This window comes from Colias philodice, chromosome 24 (assembly GCF_061535455.1).
Source record: "Colias philodice isolate Cphi_HAF_F1 chromosome 24, ilColPhil1 Martin Lab GWU primary, whole genome shotgun sequence".
In the NCBI taxonomy this organism is placed as follows: domain Eukaryota; kingdom Metazoa; phylum Arthropoda; class Insecta; order Lepidoptera; family Pieridae; genus Colias; species Colias philodice.
Genome location: NC_143109.1, coordinates 7,657,976 through 7,678,204, shown reverse-complemented (window position 1 = coordinate 7,678,204; position 20,229 = coordinate 7,657,976). Strand labels below are relative to the sequence as shown.

General features: G+C 34.7%; 1 protein-coding gene across 1 annotated transcript in view; it reads left to right on the top strand.

The window, feature by feature from the left end:
• Positions 1-20,229, top strand: part of LOC149477803 (solute carrier family 41 member 1-like) — a 97,182-nt gene that overhangs the window by 45,292 nt on the left and 31,661 nt on the right. Inside the window, exon 3 of the mRNA XM_089710080.1 lies at positions 16,562-16,654. Coding sequence (XP_089566206.1) covers positions 16,564-16,654 — 91 coding nt within the window. The 5' untranslated portion in view covers positions 16,562-16,563. The remainder of the gene's footprint in view (positions 1-16,561; positions 16,655-20,229) is intronic.

The following is a 20,229-nucleotide window of genomic DNA, read 5'->3' as shown; positions in this document are numbered from 1 at the left end:
TTCCGGCTCTCGACAAGACGATTAGAAAGACATAGTCATGATAATGAATTTGGTTTTTATCATATTTTCATAAATCCTTCATTATCTATAAGTATCGTGCGGATTTTTATCAAATCAAAGGTGTAGGTACTGTTTTACGAAGATTTATGATAAAACTACCTTTGCCCCAGTCTTTATGTTATTGTATTGTTGATAACCAAAAATTGAATTAAATCTGTCCGTTTAAAGTGAGTCAAAATCGCGTTTAAAGGAGTCGGTTTCATACAAGCGTGTTCAAAATTCTTGAAGAAAATAATAATTGTCGTTTACCGTACCAGTGAAAAGTATTATTTTAATTATTTGGATTCTCGTGGTAGTTACACGACCTAATATGCTTACGACCTCCTTCGTTAGGATATAAACTTTCTCACGAGCGTTCTAGCGGTTGGCAGGTTATAGCGCTAGTGTTAAGTTAGGTTATGTTATAATGGGTGACGATCTGCGGTGAAGTCACGTGTGTTTACACCTTCAGGTGTATTATATGATCCTTATGAATCACCAGTTAAATATTATATACGAATACTATCTGGTGTAGGCGGCTTCACTCGCGCGATGCCCGCGTAATGTCTATGTGCTATAATGTATCTGTATTTTTCGTAAAAAATATCAGACATTATATACGGTATTTATAGAAATACATCCTTAAAAACTTTCGCGGTTTTAATATAACTAGAATTCTATTTATAAAGAACGTGGTCGTTTCTTTGAGTGAACTAATCTTTGGAAAAACTGATTCTTATTGAAAAAATATTTTTGCAATGAATTGTTTATCGAGGAACCTTCGTGCCGAACAAAATTATTGAAAGTCCCTATAATATTATGTAGGTATGTTTATCATTATTTAGCACAAGAAGTATAAGGTTGGGAAATAAAATTCATCCCATTGTAGTTTCTATAATTAGCATAGACAAGTTTAAACATAAATACCTTGATGGATTAAAGGGAAAATTTCTATAAAATCCATAGAATATTGGATAAAGATAATATGAGGAAAATAATTATAATGCAAAAAGTCCCTTGCTTAAAGCTGTAAATTTATCATTATGTGTTTCTTGCAATAGTTAATTATTGTTTCCGTGAATGAATCGATCTTAAATATATTAAGATCTGAACAAATAAAATAAATACAAAAATGTACAACGCTTCGTTGAAATGGAAATGAAAGAACAGCTGAATCGAGTTTGATGTATTTAAAAGTTCATTAGGTATTTAAAATTTTATGGTAATTTTTAGATTCAAGTATATTTTTTATATATAAAATTCTCGTGTCACAATGTTAGTCTGCATACTCCTCCGAAATGGGTGGACCGATTCTCATGAAATTTTCTGTGCATATCGGGTAAGTCTGAGAATCGGCCAACATCTATTTTTCATATGTACCACGGGCGAAGCCGGGGCGGGCCGCTAGATTTTTATAAAATATTGACCACAATGCACGAAAATCTGGAAATTTCTATTGTTACGGACTATTTAAAAGAAAACCGCCTATTATTTTATATTTACGGAACCCAAGAAAAGATAATATATAATATTTAAATTGACATCAAGTTCAAGAACGACATAATAAAGTTGTTAATATGTATAATTTCTTGTTACATAAATACAATTTTATAGCGGAAAGATATAAACGGAAATAACGTTTGAATATTTATAGATTGTATAATGCCACTAATTAACATAAATTATTATATAATATCTTGTAGGTGTGTCTGTCATTGAACTTCGAACGGCTAAACCGATTTTCGCATAACTTTGAAATTCTCTCTGCATGATTTAGATCTTTACTTTCTCTTATTAATACCTATATGTTTTTGCAAGGTGAAGAGTTTGTTTGAACGCGCTAATCTTAGGAACTACTAGTCCGATTTGAAAAATTATTTTAGTGTTAGATAGCTCATTCATCGAGGAAGACTATTATAGGCTGTATATCATTCTAGACCAACAGGGGCGGAGCACTACGGGTAAAACCGCGTGGCACAGCTAGCAATTCATATAGCCATTTATGGAACTGTTAAATATAGAAATAGTCTCATGATATTTCGTCTATTTATGTACCTACTTCGTGGACAATTCTTATAAGGGAAATCCACAAGTTGGTCAAGTAACTACGGGTTGGAATATGTCATATATTTTTAGGTATAGAGTCTATTTTTGGAAGAAATTTGGCCTATAAAAGTATATCTGTATCTAGATATCTTTAAGATAGACCAAACTTATCTACTCTAATAGTTTTTTTAACTGGGGGCTTATCCTTGTGATGTAATGCTAGAAAATCCCCATTTTGTGTCAAACAGGAAAATACGGTTATTTTGCGCATTTGGAAAAAGATCTTTGTCACATCTTTGTTTATACATTATGCATGTATTATAAAACGTATTACCTAGGTAGAATTAGTAATAGATTTACCTATCTATATTATTTATTAACAAAAAAACTAAACCGTCTTTAAATTGTTAGAACGAGACAAAATTAAAAATAGAGCAACTAGAAGGCACCATTGATGACCACTACCACCATTTTGATTCTTTGTGATTGCTTATGCTTTATGCGATGATTCTTTATGCGTTTTCAAAAAGCAAAAAGAATCATCAAAATCGGTTCATCCAGTCAAACGTTTTGAGTGAACAAACTCAAAAAAAATACAGTGGAATTGTGAATCTACTCTTTTTTTGAAGTAGGTTATAAGTATAACCCTTTGATAACAATGTTATTCATTACTCAGGAAAAAAAGAGAAAGTTTGACTCTTTGATCTGATTGCATCTTATCTCCTAATCGCATGAACAGGTTTGAGTGCAGTTGTTTTTGAAAGAAGACCTTAAAATGGCCGTCGAGATTTTTCGTACATAATATGTATTATCTAGTGTGAATAGAAGCTCTCGTAGATATTAAACTATTATCAAAACTACTGTATCGGCAGTATAGATAAAAAAAATGTTGTGTGGTTTTATGAAACCACGGTAAAAGTGAAACTGTTCGAACGGTTCCGAACACTGCTTTGTGTAGCGCATGTCGCGTGTATCGCGGCTGCCGAGTAGAGCGAGCCGACCGACACGCGACATGCGCTACACAGACCAAAAAGTTTGAGACGATGTAATAAAAGTTTCACTTTAAAAATATAATATCATTCGCGTAACGCAAAATTTTTGGTATTAACTGCCTTATACTAAATTCTAATAAATGAGAAAACAAGCATTGTCTCGTCATATTGAATTTATTTAACCCACTTTTTATAGTTTAAAAAATAAATTAAAATGTCCGTTTATCATTTGTACATATTTAAGAGAAAATTAGTACGACCCTGACTTAAATTTGTGTTGCAAGTCACAAATTATCCACGGTCAAACCCGGGCCCTTTCTTGCATTTATTATGAAAGTATGATTACCACTGGGCCTTAACATTACAACATTTATTTTATACGATTTTAGTGCAATTGTCGTATCGTATTTATTACTACATAGATTTTTACGTAATTGTAAGTTTTGATAACAATTCGGATTTCATGTTTTGTGTTTTTTGTCTCAGTGTTGCAAACTTGAAATTTTATATTTATTCAAGACTAGCGACCCGCCCCGGCTTCGCACGGGTGCAATGCTGATACTAAATACACTACAGAAAAGCTGTGAAAGTTGTATATAAAAATTAAAAACATAGCGGCCCGCTCCGGCTTCGCACGGGTAGCTAAATAGATAGCCGGGCGGCCGGCCGGTACCGCCGCAAATGCTACGTCCCGCAATTTTTAAATCTGTAATATCTTCGAAAATATTCACTTAAATCATACGGTGTAAAGGGCCATATAGATCTATATTAAATGAACAATTTATTCAAGGTATTTAATTGGTTAAGGATTAATGCTGTATTGGTTAAAATCGCATCGAATATTAGCTTTTATTTGTCGTAAAAAGTAAATGACAAAAAATAGTTATTGTGGGTTATCCATAAGAGATAGACATATACCATCGCGGACTTTTCTGTAGACCTTTTCAATGTATATAATACTTAGTACATTATTTTGATAAAACTCGTAGGGTTCAGCCTGCGTTTGCAATGTAAGCGGAAAAAATGTAATTTTTTACGACATCACATTAGAAATCTCAAAAATAACAGTACTTCTCCACTATTTAATGGATGTTATTATACATATAAACCTTCCTCTTGAATCACTCTATCTATTAAAAAAAACCGCATCAAAATCCGTTGCGTAGTTTCAAAGATTTAAGCGTACAAAGGGACATAGGGACATAGGGACATAAGGACATAGGGACAGGGAAAGCGACTTTGCTTTATACTATGTAGTGATAGTGAAGACTTCTTTTAGAAGCACTTATAAGTAAATAGTAGTAGGTATTATATATTATATATATTATAGTGTTAGGTTAGTTATCGTTATTCATTTGGATATTTTTTAGAAGATGAAAATCAATGACTCGTCATCAAATTGCAAGTATACACACTTTAAGCCATAATTATTGTTGCACCTACTTAAATAATAAATATTAAGTACTGATTATTAATAAGGTAACATATAAGATTATTTATATTTCTTTGTCATGGATAAACCAACAAAATTCTTAACCGATTACGGAAAATTATTTCAAGAGTAAATGAAAAGCTACAATGCAGGCGGAGCCGGGAGGAGTTGCTAGTTTTACAGATATTTATCTATACTAATAATCTTTATATATAAAAACTAGCGGTCCGCCCCGGCTTCGCCCGTGGTACATATGAAAAATAGATGTTGGCCGATTCTCAGACTTACCCGATATGCACAGAAAATTTCATGAGAATCGGTCCACCCGTTTCGGAGGAGTATGCAGACTACATTGTGACACGAGAATTTTATATATAAGAGATGAATCGCAAAATGTGTTCGTAAGCGCATAACTCGAGAACGGCTGAACCGATTTCGATAATTCTTTTTTTATTATATTCCTTGAAGTACGAGGATGGTTCTTACGTAGAGAAAACGTAAATATTATGTACCACGGGCGAAGCCGGGGCGGACCGCTAGTAATAATATTATAAAGAGGAAAAGTTTGTAATTTTGTATGTATGTATGTATGGTTTTCACGCATAAACTACTGGACCGATTTTGATGTTTGGCACAGATAATCTTTAGACCCTGAGAAAGAACATAAGGCTACCTTTTATTGTGAAATATGTACCACGGGCGAAGCTGGAGCGGACCGCTAGTATCTAAATAGATAGATAATAATTAATTTAACTTTATCTACCAATGTATACCTATACTATTTATCTACCAATACTATTTATAAGCGTTTGGTATAATAAATTACCAAAAAAAACCAAGTGGTAAAAATGTAAAATGCATCTGTCCCTTTAAAAATTATAAATAGGGAACAAATGAAGATACATATTATGAATGTGGAATTGTCTTGTCCGTTCGTCTAACGAGGAAATGAGATTAAATGATGGGATTCAGTTTCGGTGGGATCGGCCTTGGCTGTGATGCAGTTTTTAACCCCAGACTATTTAGTGTTTATTTCATTTGTTATTTTAATTAAAATAAACTATGCAATACTGAATTTGTATGAAGTAGAGAAGGAGTCGGGCCTGTAGATTTGATTATGACCCACGTTTAACCGACAGATTGAATTCAAACTTTGTATTATCAAGGATCGGTGACAATACAAAAATGACATGAGCTATAAGCGTACTTTTCTCAACTATTTTATTAATAACTAGCGGTCCGCCCCGACTTCGCCCGTGGTACATATTTCGTAATAAAAGGTAGCCTATATTCTTTCTCAGGGTCTAAAGATTGTCTGTGCCAAATTTCATCAAAATCGGTTGAGAGGTTTAAGCGAGAAAGCGTAACAGACAGACAGACAGACAGACAGAGTTACTTTCGCATTTATAATATTAAATCAAACGAATGGAAACACATTATGTTTTATGGCTCTACAATGTCGAAAAACTTCCGCAACAGCATAGAAAAGTCTAGAATCCTTTGGATATCTACTATCTAGGTCCAGAATCTCGGCCATTGCTATTTATACGAATCTAGTTAAACCAGATTAACATAATTAATATATCTGTTAAAACTGGTGCCCGCGGAACCTCATTTATTATTAAACACTTGACCGTAATTTGAAGCTTACTTCATTGAGAAGGTACCTAGCTTTTTCCGCCTATTTTTCCCTCTCTTTCCGTTGTATATATGCTATCTCTCTCGCACACCTCTCCACCAGGTGGCGGGGCGCACGATAATGTCGGGCGCTGGATGTTTTTCATTGGCGTCTAGCTTCCGCCGCGAGAAGGTTGTCTACAAGACTACAACCTTGGTGCTATTAAGTATTAAGTATTGCTTAAAGCAAGTGCTAAAAGTGTTAAAAAGTGTATCCCGTCGGATCGGTACAGTGAGTTATTTTTACATCTATTCTTATAATATTTTACTTAAAAATGAGTAAAAATCTTTAAAGTCAACGGTATAATCGTTGGACTTTATTTAAAATGCTGAGGTTTTTAATGAATCCTTCAGCAATAGTTTATTTTTCAATATGCTTAAATACTTAATAGCATGAATAAAGATATTTAAAATTAACGATACAACCGTTACATTTTACTTGAAATAGTAACTTTTCTTTTGAAATATTTCATTATGCAATATGTACTAATTAATATTTGAATTTTTAATACTGTGAGTAAAGCTATTTTAACGGTGTTACCGTTCGGCTTTACTCGAATCGTTAATATTACTTTTGTGATTATTTGATATTACTAGATATATCAAATACCCTCTCTTGTATATAGATATTTTTAATATTTTATTTCATTTTTAATAATGTGTTTTTATTACAAGGGTACAAGTGAATTTTTCGTGGAAAAATTACAATTAATACTTAACTAGTATGGATATGAGCCAACTCAAAGCTTTACAGGCATACAATCCATTGCTACGACTTTATTACATTGTCGTTATCGCTAGGAACGGTTCGGAATTCCTATCATAGTTTATTACTAAAAATTATCGAACGAGATGAGTCAGCTCCAAGAAGTCACGACATGTCAGAACATGTTGTGATTTTATTTTATAAAACGTACGGGAGTTACCGCTCAACTGAATAATGATGGAATTCGCTCATGTATAGTAGATACGTACCGTGAATGTTCCACACATTCAAAACTATCCGTAGTCTATACGTGTCCTTTTATGAGTATTATTCTGATCCGTTTTTATGTGAAAATAGACATATTACACACGGCTAATTTGATTGAAAATTACGTTTCCTATGTTCAAATGATGCAACTTTTTTGTTAAAACGAGTAAGTACCAAAATTTTACAATTAAATTCTTTGGTTTACTGAACTTGTGCTGAAAGGGTTATCGTATAATAATTATCGAGATATCTTAATATAAATTAGATTTAGATACACTTATTTCAAAGGATTTACAATTCACTTCTAACGTTTTAGAATAATATTATAAACTTGTACACCTTGACAAAAAGTAAAAAATTGCGGGTGAGTGGAGATTATTTTGTGCAATTAAATATAACGTCCTACGACGGTATGGTTACGTTCGTAAGGAATGTTAACGGATATAAAGCAACTAAATGTTACATCGATTGCATGAACAAAAATAAATATGAATCGAAGTTCATTTTAAAATTTAGTGAATTGATTTGAATTATGAATTTATTAAATGTCGCTAACATTGGAAAATAAGTTAAAGGACCCTGTTAATTGCTATATTATTTAAATGATTATTTACTGCTATTTTTATATTAGCACTAAGGTGTATTCTTGCTCGAAGCAGAATACATAAATGTGGCCACTACTCCTCGCAGGGGTTAGCCAGGTCAAATTCACCCTCGCAGGGTGTCTCTTAAGCATTTTTTGGCAGGCCCTACTTATTTCTAGTTACAAACATCCCTCGCGCAGCTGTCGCTCGCAGGGAAATGGTGCAAATATATATCGGCCCTCGCGGGGCTTTGATTACAATCGTCCCTCACGGAAAAGATGGTGCGAATATATATCAGCCCTCGCGGGGCTTTGATTACAACCGTCCCTCATGGAGAAATGGTGCAAATATATATCAGCCCTCGCGGGGCTTTGATTACAACAGTACCTCACGGAGACATGGTGCAAATATATATCAGCCTTCGCGGGGCTTTGATAACAACCGTCCCCACGGGGAAATGGTGCAAATATATATCAGCCCTCGCGGGGCTTTAATGGCGATTGGTGCAAATATACAAAGGATTGATCATTAAAATGATCATAGATATTTGCTTTTGTCAACGAGGACCCACGAAAGAAGTTTTTGGATATGACCGTATCGGATCTTCACTCTTCTAAGGTAGGTAGAAAAAGGTTTTGAAATCTACTTCACAGTGGGCAGTATAGTAAATGACCTAATAAATACAATAAAGGTTAGATACGTCAAATAATGGGCGCATGAAATTGATACTTCGTATCCTAAAAGTTTACGCTTCAGGAATCAGGAAACCACCATTGGTTTACCAATTATGGAAATTGGAATTGAACAAATTGTATTTACCAATGCAAAGCCTAATCACAACAAAGGAAGGCGAGTCGGATCAAATATCATCTCGCAGATGATTTGTGGCGGTGGTTTCGAGGATTGTCACCAAGCCTTGTGTCAACGGTATGTTTGGTATCGTAATTAAATGGCACTAGCCGACCAATTTACATATACAAACATCGGAAGAGATTTTTTAATCGCAAAAGCGATTGAATGTAACAAATGACGATTGATTACGTATAGTTGACCTCTCATAGGCCTATTTTAGTTGCCCGGTCTTGTAGGCAATTTATTTGACTCGTTTTTCAACCCATTTGACCTCATTATTGCACCCATGAGATTTTTCTTCGGGGCTCAAACAATAAATCGCTGAGGGATTAGGATAATCGTTTGTTAGACAAGTTTTTTGTCATCCCACCAGGATTATTATATTGTATAATAAAGTTATATACAACTATTAACGTAAAACGTTTAAGTACTCAACGAATGCTGAGAATACTGACTGTTGAGTTACATAGGATAGAGGATAAATAACGGAAAGTCAATCTTTCCAAACAAAAGCCTCTTATTATTAGATATTACTTGGAACCCCTACCCTTAACGAGAAAGCTCTGCCAAATGACTTCTCATTTCTTTGCTTTGAGGGGGGGGGGGGGGCAATAAATGAAATGTACAGGCTATACGGCTTTTAAAATATAAGTCTGGTAAGCGAACTAAACTTTGCTGGTTTAGTTCTTGCTATATCGCTATCCGTGCCTGCTTCTCGTGTTTACGGGTGAATTAAGTTTATCAATAGTCATAAATGCAATGCTATTCAGAGGATATACTGCATTTAAAACATGACAAAGTCTGGTAAGCGAACTAAACTTTGCTAGTTTAGTTCTTGCTATATCGCTGTCCGTGGCTGCCTCGCGTGTTTACGGATGAATAAAGTAATGTCCTGTCTTCGCATCCACAGCTAACTGTCCTATACTGTCATAATCTTAACACAGATTCATTCGACATAGCTCCCCACGAGCTCAGTTCTTCATTTTTGCACTCGCACAACTGTGGACAACACAAGAGCAATGCCTCCATTGGTAGCAGTTACAATCAAGGGATAACTAACCTTAGGCTAGCCATATTACGGATGTTGGAACAACCGACTATATTCAGGGCAATTTTCTTTGTTCAGTGTAACGTTTAGACTGTCGTAGCATTCCTACGGAACAAAGATGGGATCAGATCTGCATCCTTAATGCAGTTAATCGAAAGGAGATACTTTCAGACGACGATAGTATTCAAAACCCACCATATTCCTTAACATAATATTGCATAGTTAAGCTTATAATCTCTCTTGCCATTATCCTGCAGCAGAATTCCTTGGCGATAATTTATCCTCGTTAGAACGAGCGAGGGTTGTTACGATAATATGAGAAATCCTAGTCAGTTAGAGACCTGAACGACGCGATAGAGTACCGCTATTTCAGTAGTAGTAACACCTAGAAGGGTGAAGGTATTCTGGAAAGCGGAACTGAAGGCCCGGTCAGCAGCATCAGCCACCTAATAGACAGTGTTCAGTGCTGCACCACTATAATCTGCAAAATGACTCTGACGGTATGAAAATGTGGAGTACATTTTCAAAATATCAAATGATATAGTTGGAATAAAAATCCTATTTGCCTCCGTCTATCCAAAAGACATACGGAGTAGCTAGTAGTAGTTGGTTGAATTAGAATAAAGTAACTATAGTTAAAATCCTTTGTTACTGTCTGGATAAATTTGGCTCTTTTCCTATCTGACGTTCATATAGCTGTTGACTGCCTAGTGTTGTGCACAAACACTATTATTATAAACTAGCGGTCCGCCCCGGCTTCGCTCGTGGTACTTACGTTTTCTCTACATAAAAACCATCCTCGTACTTCAAGGAATATAATAAAAGAATTATCGAAATCGGTTCAGCCGTTCTCGAGTTATGCGCTTACCAACACATTTTGCGATTCATTTTTATATATAAGAAGATAAGTCACGTTATGTAGTCCCGAGGCTTTCGGTATATAAGTTCTTATGTAAATCATAATTATATCTTAAAACCGAATTGATTAAAAGTAACGTACTTGGCTGTAGTAATTGCAGTTTTGGGACACAGATAAGCTCCTTATCATTTTAGTCTCTTAAGAGTTAAGTTCAGTATATTTGTTTCCAGTACAGAGTTTATGACCTATCAGTTTTAAATAAATAATTCATGCATTGTACTGAAAGTACTAGCCATGTTTAGATTATGATTGGTGGCGTTGGCTCTAAACATTAATAGATACCGCACGGTTTGGTTTGATGTTAAAAATCTGTATTATAATTAAAACCGTTTACCTGTTTTGATATTTTATTGCCTTATTCAAGGGGTGACCTTTTAAATGTAAAGATGATTCAATTGTGCTTCTACAGAGTTCTAATTGAATAAATAAAGGTTTGAGTTTGAGGTATTTTTGCCTCGTCGGGATCAGCTGTTGCTTCATTTTGTAAGTAACATCTAAATGCGTAATTGAAAGTCGTTACTGGCGCTTTCGCAGATTTACGCTAAAGATAGTGAAAATTGTAGTAACTTTAACTTTTCAAGCCCAAAAGGTTAACTAAGGTACGCTTGAACCAATCTCATAAGTTCTAATACTTTTAATCATTATGATTAACTTTTTGGTTCTTATTTGATTAACTTTTCATCTGGGATTGTTAATATATTATATAATATAAAAATTTGTGTGATTTATTGGTAGGTATACTATCTGCACACCTTACTCTTTCAAATAAAGAAATAAGTAATTACTTATGTATTCAAATTCACATTGGCGTCCATATATTGTACACCAGGTGGGTAACAAACAGGTCTCAATGAAGTAAGCTTCAAATTACGGTCAAGTGTTTAATAGCTGTGTTTTACCTGAAAATAAAACACATATTAAATACTTACCTATATTTGAAGCTTACACTTAACGTCCACCTGTTGTGGATTTCGACTCAATGAAAAACATCCAGCGCCCGACATTATCGTGCGCCCCGCCACCTGGTGGAGAGGTGTGCGAGAGAGATAGCATATATACAACGGAAAGAGAGGGAAAAATAGGCGGAAAAAGCTAGGTACCTTCTCAATGAAGTAAGCTTCAAATATAGGTAAGTATTTAATATGTGTTTTATTTTCAGGTAAAACACAGCTATTTATGTTTTTTAAATTGAGTGATTGATTTACGTAAATATTACGTTGTTTTATGGGCATTTGTAATTTAATTGTGTTTATTTTCACACATTTTATTCTAAAGTTCCGACTTCGCTAAGTTTTACAATAATTGGTACGAAAACAGTTTCTTATTTTCATGTGAAATAAAATTAAAAGGAATATTTTTCAGTGGAAAGAAAGATAAGGCAATTAAGATATAACGGTCGATTATATTCACAATACCGTAAAATTGTACCTAATAATGTTGTAAATTCAACTTTTATTACCTATTCAATCGATATGTACATTTTATTACCGATTTTTGCTGTCTTTAGAGAAATCAGGAATTTTGTTATTGTATTATTTTAATAATAATAATGGAATTCATCTGTAATATCTAAATATACTTAAAAGTTAAAACTGCAAGTTTGTGAATGTTTTGCTTCGAAACACACAAAGTACCTACAATAGTTTGTATGTAGGTATGTTTCATATATACAGAACAACACTTTTATTTACTTCGTAATCTATAAAATATTCATAAATCTGTTATTTACTTATATCTTCATCTCAGGGTGTAATCGTTAAGTGAGCACAGGCGATTGTTCCGTAACTATTGCAGATATCAAAAAACTTTATACTGATATCGAAAGCCCTTTAACTAATGAGTAAAATGATAACAATAACTTTTTAAAAATAAAACAGGAAACATTAACGATTACACCCTGTATACGGATGCCTTGTTTTGTAACCTCATTAAGTAATCAGGTGAAACCTGTATTATAGTTTTTGACCTAAATTCACTGACCTTTGTAATCTTTACATTTATATGGATTCAATACTCGGTTGGTAAACTGTTGAAGAATTCCATTATTATCGAAAATCTATTCTAATATTATAAAGCTGAAGAGTTTGTTTGTTTGTTTGTTGAATGCGCTAATATACTAGGTACAGGTCCGATTTGAAAAATTATTTCGGTGTTAGATAGCCCATTTATCAAGGGGGGGCTATATACATATAATCACGCTAAGATCAACAGGAGCGGGAGCAATGCGGGTAAAACCGCGGGGCACAGGTAGTTAAAGAATTAAATCCATTTAAAATTCATAGATTTAAATGCCTTTGAATGAGCAATTAAGAATTTTGACTGCATTCATTTGGTAATTACTTACGTGGTTTTAACAACGTTTTAAATTGATTTAAAACTTATTTTGAACACATACGAGATTAAAAGTATATATTTCAGCAAATATGTAAGAATGCATGTTTCAATTTCGATGCTATTTGCTACAGAGATCGAAACGATAAGAAATATATTTTTTTCACGGCAAATATGCATTTTTCATGTTAACCTTCTTTTTAAACGAGAATTTTTTTTAAAGGTATTTAGTAAGAAAATTTTACAAATTCAAATTAAAATATTGATTCATTTAAACATAAGAATATTGTCGGGTAATTCGGAAAATTGTGAATATCACTTCAGAGCATCGTTTTATTGTATCGTGAAGGTATCGTATGAAAACAAACGGCTTCGGTAAAAATAGCATTCATATTTGTTTAATCAATCACTAGTTACGTATCAATTTAATTCGGAATTACACTAATGCACCTATAATAATAATAATTATAAGTTAATTATGGGCGTAGGGATGTGACGACCCCATCGCCCGCGGTTGGAATATCTATTGTCTACGTGACAACAGATATTCCACCCGTGCAATCAGTCAACCCGCAGGACACCTTGTGGCGGGGTGTCGGGGAGTAGCGACCCCGCAGGAACCGAGTGCTCCCGGGGGAGGCCCCTGTCTTCATCTCCGGCTTGCCTTCACCGGCTGGTCGGAGTGAAGCCTGACGAGGACAGGACCCCCACCTCTGGCTTGCCTTAACCGGCCGGCCAGAGTGGAGTCGCGAGAGCTTTTAGCTCGAAGGGTGGATGCGAATCGTAAGTGGCGAGTGGGCACGTGATGCTGGACCCTCAGGGAGCGCGTGATCGTAGTTTAAAGTCCAGGGACGCCTCTCCACCCTTAGCTGCTCACAATATGTTGCCCCCTTGTCGTACTATTGCAGCGACTTATTTCGGGGGCCCATACAGTGAGAGGGCGAGTCACCACCTGCCAACATATTTTTACTTTCTTTTAGTAGAAAGGCAGGTGCCATAGTTTCCCATAGTCCCCAGTACCAGTCCATTTAGCATCCCAATCCATAGCCCAATTATTAAATTTCCATACCCTGCAATAGTCCTTCATCGGCCGCGGACTGCCTAGGGCTGTATCTCTATAGTGCAGTCATGGGCAGGCTGCGGCTGGTGTCCCATAACACATTAAAATTCTCGAAAGGGCCTCTGCGTGTTGGATCCGTGTCCCCACGTAAGCCTTCCAAAGATCCGGGTACCGTCCTTCTGGTGGTACCCGAGTATTATGGAAATGAGAAACATAATAATTATAAGTTAATTATAATGTAATTAAAACGCATACAAACAAACAATTAACGTGGCTTTCTCAATGAATTGTTATTCTAAGTAATCTTATCACTGTAATAACTTAGTACTTAAGGTTGTATGTGATTAAGTAATAAATGTGCTTATCTCATCGTTACGAGCTAGATTTTCTATTATAAACTAGCGGTCCGCCCCGGCTTCGCCCGTGGTACATGTTTACGTTTTCTCTACATAAGAACCATCCTCGTACTTCAAGGAATATAATAAAAAAAGAATTATCGAAATCGGTTCAGCCGTTCTCGAGTTATGCGCTTACCAACACATTTTGCGATTCATTTTTATAGACGTTTTCAAATCAGATATCATTATAGTTTATCTTACGATACAACTTTATTCTTATCGAATCCTACTTATAAATGCGAAAGTTTGTGAGGATGTGTATGTGTGTGTTTGTTACTCTTTCACGCAAATACTACTGAACCGATTACAATGAAATTAAGCACACATATAGAGGGTAACTTGGATTATCACATAAGTTTTATCCCGGAAATCCCACGGGAACGGGAACTATGCGGGTTTTTCTTAGAAAACGCGGGCGAAGCCGCGGGCGGAAAGCTAGTGTCTAATATAGGTACATCTAAAATTAATTAAAATAATTTCAGCCGGTTTATAGAACATTCGAACATACTTATTTATTTTACTTTTAATAATAAGTCCTTTTTAAACACTGAATTAATGATATATCTACATTTTGAATGTTTTAAGACCTTTACAAAATGCTTGTAAATAAACTGAGCATCTGAAATACAAATATTCCGCTAGTTTAGTTCATAACAATGTTTTTCTTGACAATGGCATACAATTGTATGAAAATTTAGCAAACCGCGCCCGAATTACTATTGTGTTGCGTTAACAGTCATTTAGGCATTATAGTTTACTAGCGACCCGCCCCGGCTTCGCACGGGTGCATTGCTGATACTAAATACACTACAGAAAAACTGTGAACGTTGTATATAAAAACATAGCGGCCCGCTTCGGCTTCGCACGGGTATAAAATATATAGCCGGGCGGCCGGCCGGTACCGCCGCAAACGCTACGTCCCGCAATTTTTAAATCTGTAATATCTTCGAAAATATTCCCTTAAATCATACGGTGTAAAGGGCCATATAGATCTATATTAAATGAACAATGTACTCAAGGTATTTAATTGGTTAAGGATTAATGCTGTATTGGTTAAAATCGCTTCGAAAATTAGCCATTATTTGTCGTAAAAAGTAAATGACAAAAAGAAGTTATTGTGGGTTATCCATAAGAGATAGACATATGCCATCGCGGACTTTTCTGTAGACCTTTTCAATGTGTATAATACTTAGTACATTATTTTGATAAAACTCGTAGGGTTCAGCCTGCGTTTGCAATGTAAGCGGTAAAAATGTAATTTTTTACAACATCACATTAGAAACCTCAAAAATAACAGTACTTCTCCACTATTTAATGGATGTTATTATACATATAAACCTTCCTCTTGAATCACTCTATCTATTAAAAAAAACCGCATCAAAATCCGTTGCGTAGTTTCAAAGATTTAAGCGTACAAAGGGACATAGGGACATAAGGACATAGGGACAGGGAATGCGACTTTGTTTTATACTATGTAGTGATTATGTGTGTGACATGTTATTTGTAAATCTTGATGTTTGGTACTAGATTGTGGGAAAAGAAAATATTAATTACTAGCTTTCCACCCGCAGCTTCGCTCGCGCAGTCAAAGGAAAACCCGCATAGTTCCCGTTCCCGTGGGATTTCCGGGATAAAACCTATCCTATTTCCCGGGATAAAAATTAGCCTATGTCCTTTCTCGGGTATCAAAATATCTCCATACCAAATTTCATGAAAATTGGTTCAGTAGTTTATGCGTGATTGAGTAACAGACAGACAGACAGAGTTACTTTCGCATTTATAATATTAGTATGGATAACATATCCTTGAAGACAATCCAACACTAAAATAATTATCCAATTAGAACCAATAGTCCCTGAAGTCAAGATTCACTTTATTTTTTAACAATTTCTTTCTCATTTTCCGCCCGCAGCTTTGCCCGCTTTTTTAAGACCTTATATATTATATACTAAAACATTCCTCGTGAATCACTCTATCTATTTAAAAAAACCGCATCAAAATCATTGTGTAGTTTTAATAATAACCTATAGCCTTCTTCAATAAATGCGCTATCTAACACCGAAAAAATTTTTCAAATCGGAACAGTTGTTCCTGAGATTAGCGCGTATAAACAAACAAACTTTTCAGCTTTATAATATGTATTAGGCAGTATTTACTATTTAGTATAGATAACTAAACAGATAAAATAGCGTATGTTTGTATCTTTGCAGGCATGGTCGGAGCGCCCGATGTGGTCAAGCCCTCAGAGAAGGTCGAAGATTGTTCGCCACACGTCAACGGCAACCCTGTATTTACAATTTGCGGTAAGTGAGCTATCCAATCGTGAAATTTTCATCGAAATTGATCCAGCCATTTTGGAGATTGGCCAAATGAACAGGCGATTAAACACCAGAAAACGAGTATTCAATTTATTCACCGATTCGGAAAGCAGTTTCAGAAAAGAGTCAGCAAGAAACTCACTCTTCGAAAACCGCACACCTTTTGTTCATCCGTCTGCACGTTTGTATACACATAACAAATAAACTACACTAACAAAGAATCTCACAACTTCATCAGTCACACTTATTTCAATAATAATAATTAGTAATATTTAGTTTGCGCAAACATGTCACAGCGCACGTTGTATTTAACAATAATATTATTAACTATATATCTGTCACACTGTTTTATCATCCAACTTCTAAATATATCGAGTAAATAGATTTATTATTTGCCCAAAAATATCCAACGGGAAGCTTAAATTTAAAAATAAATAATCTTTTTTAATCTCTAATCTTAATCTAATTCAGTAATCTTTGAAATTAGATAACCTTTTTACCAAATATTTTAAGGTATAATGACATTGCAAAAAATGATTAAAATAATTAACTTGTATCAAAGCACACACACTTTGATAAATTATATTTTTACTAGATTTCCGCCCGCGGCTTCGCCCGCGTTTTCAAAGGAAAACCCGCATAGTTCCCGTGCCCGTGGGATTTCCGGGATAAAACCTATCATATGTGTTATTCTGATGTATAAGCTATATTGTGGTAAAGTTTCATTCAAATCCATTCATTAGTTTTTACGTGAAAGAGTAACAAACATACATACATCCATACTTACAAATTTTCGCCTTTATAATAGTAGAAGGATTTATTTTTCTTCATAAATATCTCTCTCTTATACCTTCTCCACAAATATCTACTCATAGATTAAAACCATAACGATACAATTAAGCAGTTTTTGAGTAATCCGCATACGAACACACAGACATACCTAGTGCAGTTCTTTGTTTTATTTATATTTGACGTTAAGTAAGTACTGTATTATTAACAAAACATATTATACGCAGTTATTGAGTAAAGAAATCACGGTAAGTGCAAACCACTTGAGATAATATTGTGAAAGAAAACAATGGTTAGTGTATAACGTCTGTTATTATCGGAATGTTAGTAATAGAAAATATTTATAAATTCTTAAGAAAATGTAGTGAAACTGAAATAACTCAAGAGTTTGACATGTCACCTGCACTACCATTTTTAATCTGCGAGAAAAAAATGTCTGATCATGATGATTTTATAAAAAGATTAGCGGTCCGCCCCGGCTTCGCCCGTGGTACATATGAAAAATAGATGTTGGCCGATTCTCAGACTTACCCGATATGCACAGAAAATTTCATGAGAATCGGTCCACCCGTTTCGGAGGAGTATGCAGACTAACATTGTGACACGAGAATTTTATATATAAGAAATAAATAAATACTTATCGAAGAGAAATTTATCGTACACTTTTAATTTTAAAAGTTACTTGAATTTAATAAACAGCTTGTTATATTGAAAAGAAAATGTGAAAGAAAACCCTTGAAAAAGTTTGTGTTTTGTTTAACCTACTTGGAAGTTACGCGCCATCTTTTTTCAAAAAGAAATACTTAATTACCTACAACTTCATGAAAGTCTGAAGAAATTGCTGAAACATCGTGATTTGTTAAATAAATAAAAAATCATTAAAGGAAAAAGTTATCGTACATTTAATACAAACGAGTAGGTATTGGGTATATCTTTAATTTTACAAAATTTAACATAGTTTTATAAGTTTTGTGTGTAATAAAAATAAATACGTATTTACATACTTATGTTATATCTCATCATATTATGAAACTATACTAGCATTCAACCTGATTCCACCCGTGACTTGGCCCGCTTTGTCTATTATCTAATAAATTAAATACTAAAAGTAAAACCTTCTTCGAGAAAAGCTCTATCACAGAGCTCTATCTATTAAAAAGTCGCATCAAAATCCGCTGCGTTCTTTTAAAGATTTAAGTATACATAGAGACGGACAACGACAGCAACTTTGTTATACTCTATGTAGGTAGTTATATCGTATCTTTTAACATAAAATAAAATAGATTTGTTTCTGGCAACGCCGAAAATACGACGTTTTACCTTTTCACGCCGATTTTCTGTGGGGGTGTGGAAGTACCCCTTTGCAAGTTAGCCCAATTCGTACCGAAGCGATCCACTCCCACATATAATAACATACAATTAAAAGCCTACTATCTATACTATAAAGTATCAGGTAACCTATTAAAAACTCGAATTTCTATTACCCGAATCTTAAAACCCCGAAAACGGTTGTTAGAACTTTTAAAAGACAGATGTAATGAATGACAAATTTTTAAAATTCCTTTTTTAATTTCCCAGATGAATCAATTTCCAGATGTACCAAAACCAGATTTTTAAAAAGTATTTTTTTGTTTCCCGTATTCTCATAATCCAGATATAGTTATACCAGATTCTCAAAATACTTTTTTTTGTTTCCCATCGTACCATTTTCCAAATAAACTATTGCCAAATTTTCATAATCTTTTTATTTGGTTCCCATATAATCGTATAACAGATAAACTATTGCCAGATTTTGATAATATTTTTATTTGATTTCCATACAATCGTGATTTTACCTTTACTATTGACTGAAAATAAACATTGTCAGTAAGTAAATTTATTGTTTTACTTGTCTATTACAGACCGGTTTTAGTGTCAAAGTCGACTCAGTAGGTTAGGTTTGAACTACGACCCCCACGCTAGAACTGACTCGCTATTGTTTTACTTACCTATTACAGAAAGGTTTAAGTATCAAATTCGACTCAGTAGGTTAGGTTAGGTTTGAACTGTGACCCCCCCATGCACGAGCCGAGCGAGCGAAGCGAGCGTGCCGCGGCAGCGGCCGGCGAGTGCCAGAACCGACTCGCTATTGTTTTACTTGCCCATTACAGAACGGTTTAAGTGTCAAATTCGACTTAGTAGGTTAGGTTAGGTTTGAACTGTGACCCCTCACGCACGAACCGAGCGAGCGAAGCGAGCGTGCCGTGGCAGCGGCCGGCGAGTGCCAGAACCGACTCGCTATTGTTTTACTTGCCCATTACAGAAAGGTTAAAGTGTTAAAATCTATTCAGAAGGTTAGGTTAGGTTCGTGCTGCGTCCCCCTGGAAGGATTACGTTTTGCTGGATATCGTTTATTTGAATTTCAAAAATCTGGATATTGTTTGTCTGGATATAAATTAACTGTATTTCAAAAATTTGTGTTTTAAAAATCTGGCTTTCGTGCATATGGATTACGGTCATCTGGATTTTGTGCATTTAGATTTCGTATGTCTGGAACTCATTCGTCTGGATTGTAAAACGTCGTACAAATAAAGAAGTGGGCAAATGAAATTCGGAGTTGCGATTATATGGCAAACAAAACTTCGAAATTTTAAAATTCGGGATTATGAAAAAATGTCCAAACGTTTTCTGGATTATGATATTCGGAATATAAAAATTGGAGATTAAGATAGGTAACCAAAGTATCATCACTACATAGTATAAAACAAAGTCGCTTTCCCTGTCCCTATGTC